General features: G+C 34.4%; 1 protein-coding gene across 1 annotated transcript; it reads left to right on the forward strand.

Moving 5' to 3' along the window:
* The first annotated feature begins 309 nt into the window (after positions 1-309).
* Positions 310-1,355, forward strand: LOC126765584 (uncharacterized). The gene is made up of 4 exons (XM_050483194.1): positions 310-453; positions 512-704; positions 757-1,083; positions 1,164-1,355. The coding sequence occupies exons 1-4, from the start codon at positions 437-439 to the stop codon at positions 1,353-1,355; spliced, it is 729 nt and encodes a 242-aa protein (XP_050339151.1). The 5' UTR covers positions 310-436.
* The last annotated feature ends 388 nt before the right edge of the window (positions 1,356-1,743 follow it).

Genomic DNA, 1,743 nt, shown 5'->3' on the forward strand with positions numbered 1-1,743 from the left:
AAATAATAAAGTTGTGCAGAATATGTAAAGAGAACAAATATGACCGACATCTAAACAATTCAAAACTCGGCGATACACCTCTACCAAAGTACGCAGGACATACCATTCATATAGACATTTTTTCGACAGGCAAGCATAAAGTATTTACTTCTATTGACAAATTTTCAAAATTAGCTGTAATAAAAAGTATAGACGGGAAAAGTATCGAAAACATAAAAAAAACCATTAAGAGACATTCACCCCTATTCTTTGCTTTTGACAAATTAATAAAATATTGACAATTTACTCAAATATTTAACAAGCGAGAAATATTTTGGTATTCTGTGGCAATCTAGATAAAAGTAAAAGCTTCAATTCGTAAAGCTTTCCCCACACGTATGGTGAAAAAATAATGTAAATAGAACACAGCTGATTTCTATTCAAATTATTCGTTAAAATGGACAGTTCTGCAACGTAAGTTTCCAAATTTTAATTATTAACCATAATTTATAATTTAACTTTTATTTTATAGTAAACCCAAGCACGAAAGAGCTACGCACGAGCAGCTGGAGGCATATGTGTTGTTTTGCCAAGCACACCCAGAAATTAGTACGGGGAAAAATTGTCCAAAAACGCCTCAAGGGATGAAGGAGTTGTGGCAACAGCTGGCAGAGCAACTTAATTCGTGCAGAGGACCAATACGAAGTGTTGCAAAATGGAAAGAGGTAACATTTCAGTTTATTTTTCGTTTATTTATTATATTGTGTTAATTTATAGACGTTAGGCGTTTGGAAAAGCCAACTGCGCACTAGAGCAAGGCGGTTGAAAATGACTCAAAGGCTCACAGGTGGAGGTCCAAGTTCCAAGCCGATGACGGACTTCGAAGAAATGACTTTGTCTACATTTGGCTCGGCCGCTGTAGATGGGATGCAAAATGTACAAAGCCTAGGTTTAACGCCAATTGAGCAAACGGATGAATGCGCAATTTCATCACCCACGGGTAGTCCTCAACAATTATGCAGTCAGGTAGATGCAAGCCCAAATCCCGAACACCATACAGCAAGTCCATCGACACCATCTACGTATCTTAGCTTGGAAAACCAGGTAAGTTTTCATTATGATATAATTACAAAATACATATATACTTTTTTATGCAATTTCTTATTACGTGTTTTTCTTTTTAGGATGCTTCAACTTTGGTGCTATCACGAAGTGCACGAAATAAGCTTATCAGCACTTTGATAGCTGATATACCAAAAAGGAATGCTGCTGAGGAAGAGAGGCGACGGGAGCATAGTGAAATGATGCAGGCCATTCAAGGCCTAACTAGTTCTATAACAGAACTTATAAAGTCGTTTAATAGTAATGAAAAATAATATCTAAAGTTTAATTAAAATTGAAATAACGTATGTGTAACATTTTTATTGAATTAAGTTTGGTTTTTTGTTTTATAATAGAATAAAAAAAAATGGAATGAAAATTTCAATTTGTTTTCTTTTAACAAAAAGGATAAATAAATAAACAAACAATATAAGTAAGTAGTGTATTTCGAAAGTCGAATTGTGAGAACATTTATGTATGTACACAAGAATAGGGATTGGCTTCTGTATATATATAACTAAAGAGTTGACATATATCTTGATCTTGTTCTTTCACCTTCGCGCACGTACTGTGAAGAGTTATAATCATTAATTGGAGAATCAAAGTCTTCTGGAACCCCGTCATCTATTTCGTTGAACGTAATGCCTGCTTTCGTCATTATAT

The sequence above is a fragment of the Bactrocera neohumeralis genome, unplaced genomic scaffold (assembly GCF_024586455.1).
Source record: "Bactrocera neohumeralis isolate Rockhampton unplaced genomic scaffold, APGP_CSIRO_Bneo_wtdbg2-racon-allhic-juicebox.fasta_v2 cluster10, whole genome shotgun sequence".
Classification (NCBI taxonomy): Eukaryota; Metazoa; Arthropoda; class Insecta; order Diptera; family Tephritidae; genus Bactrocera; species Bactrocera neohumeralis.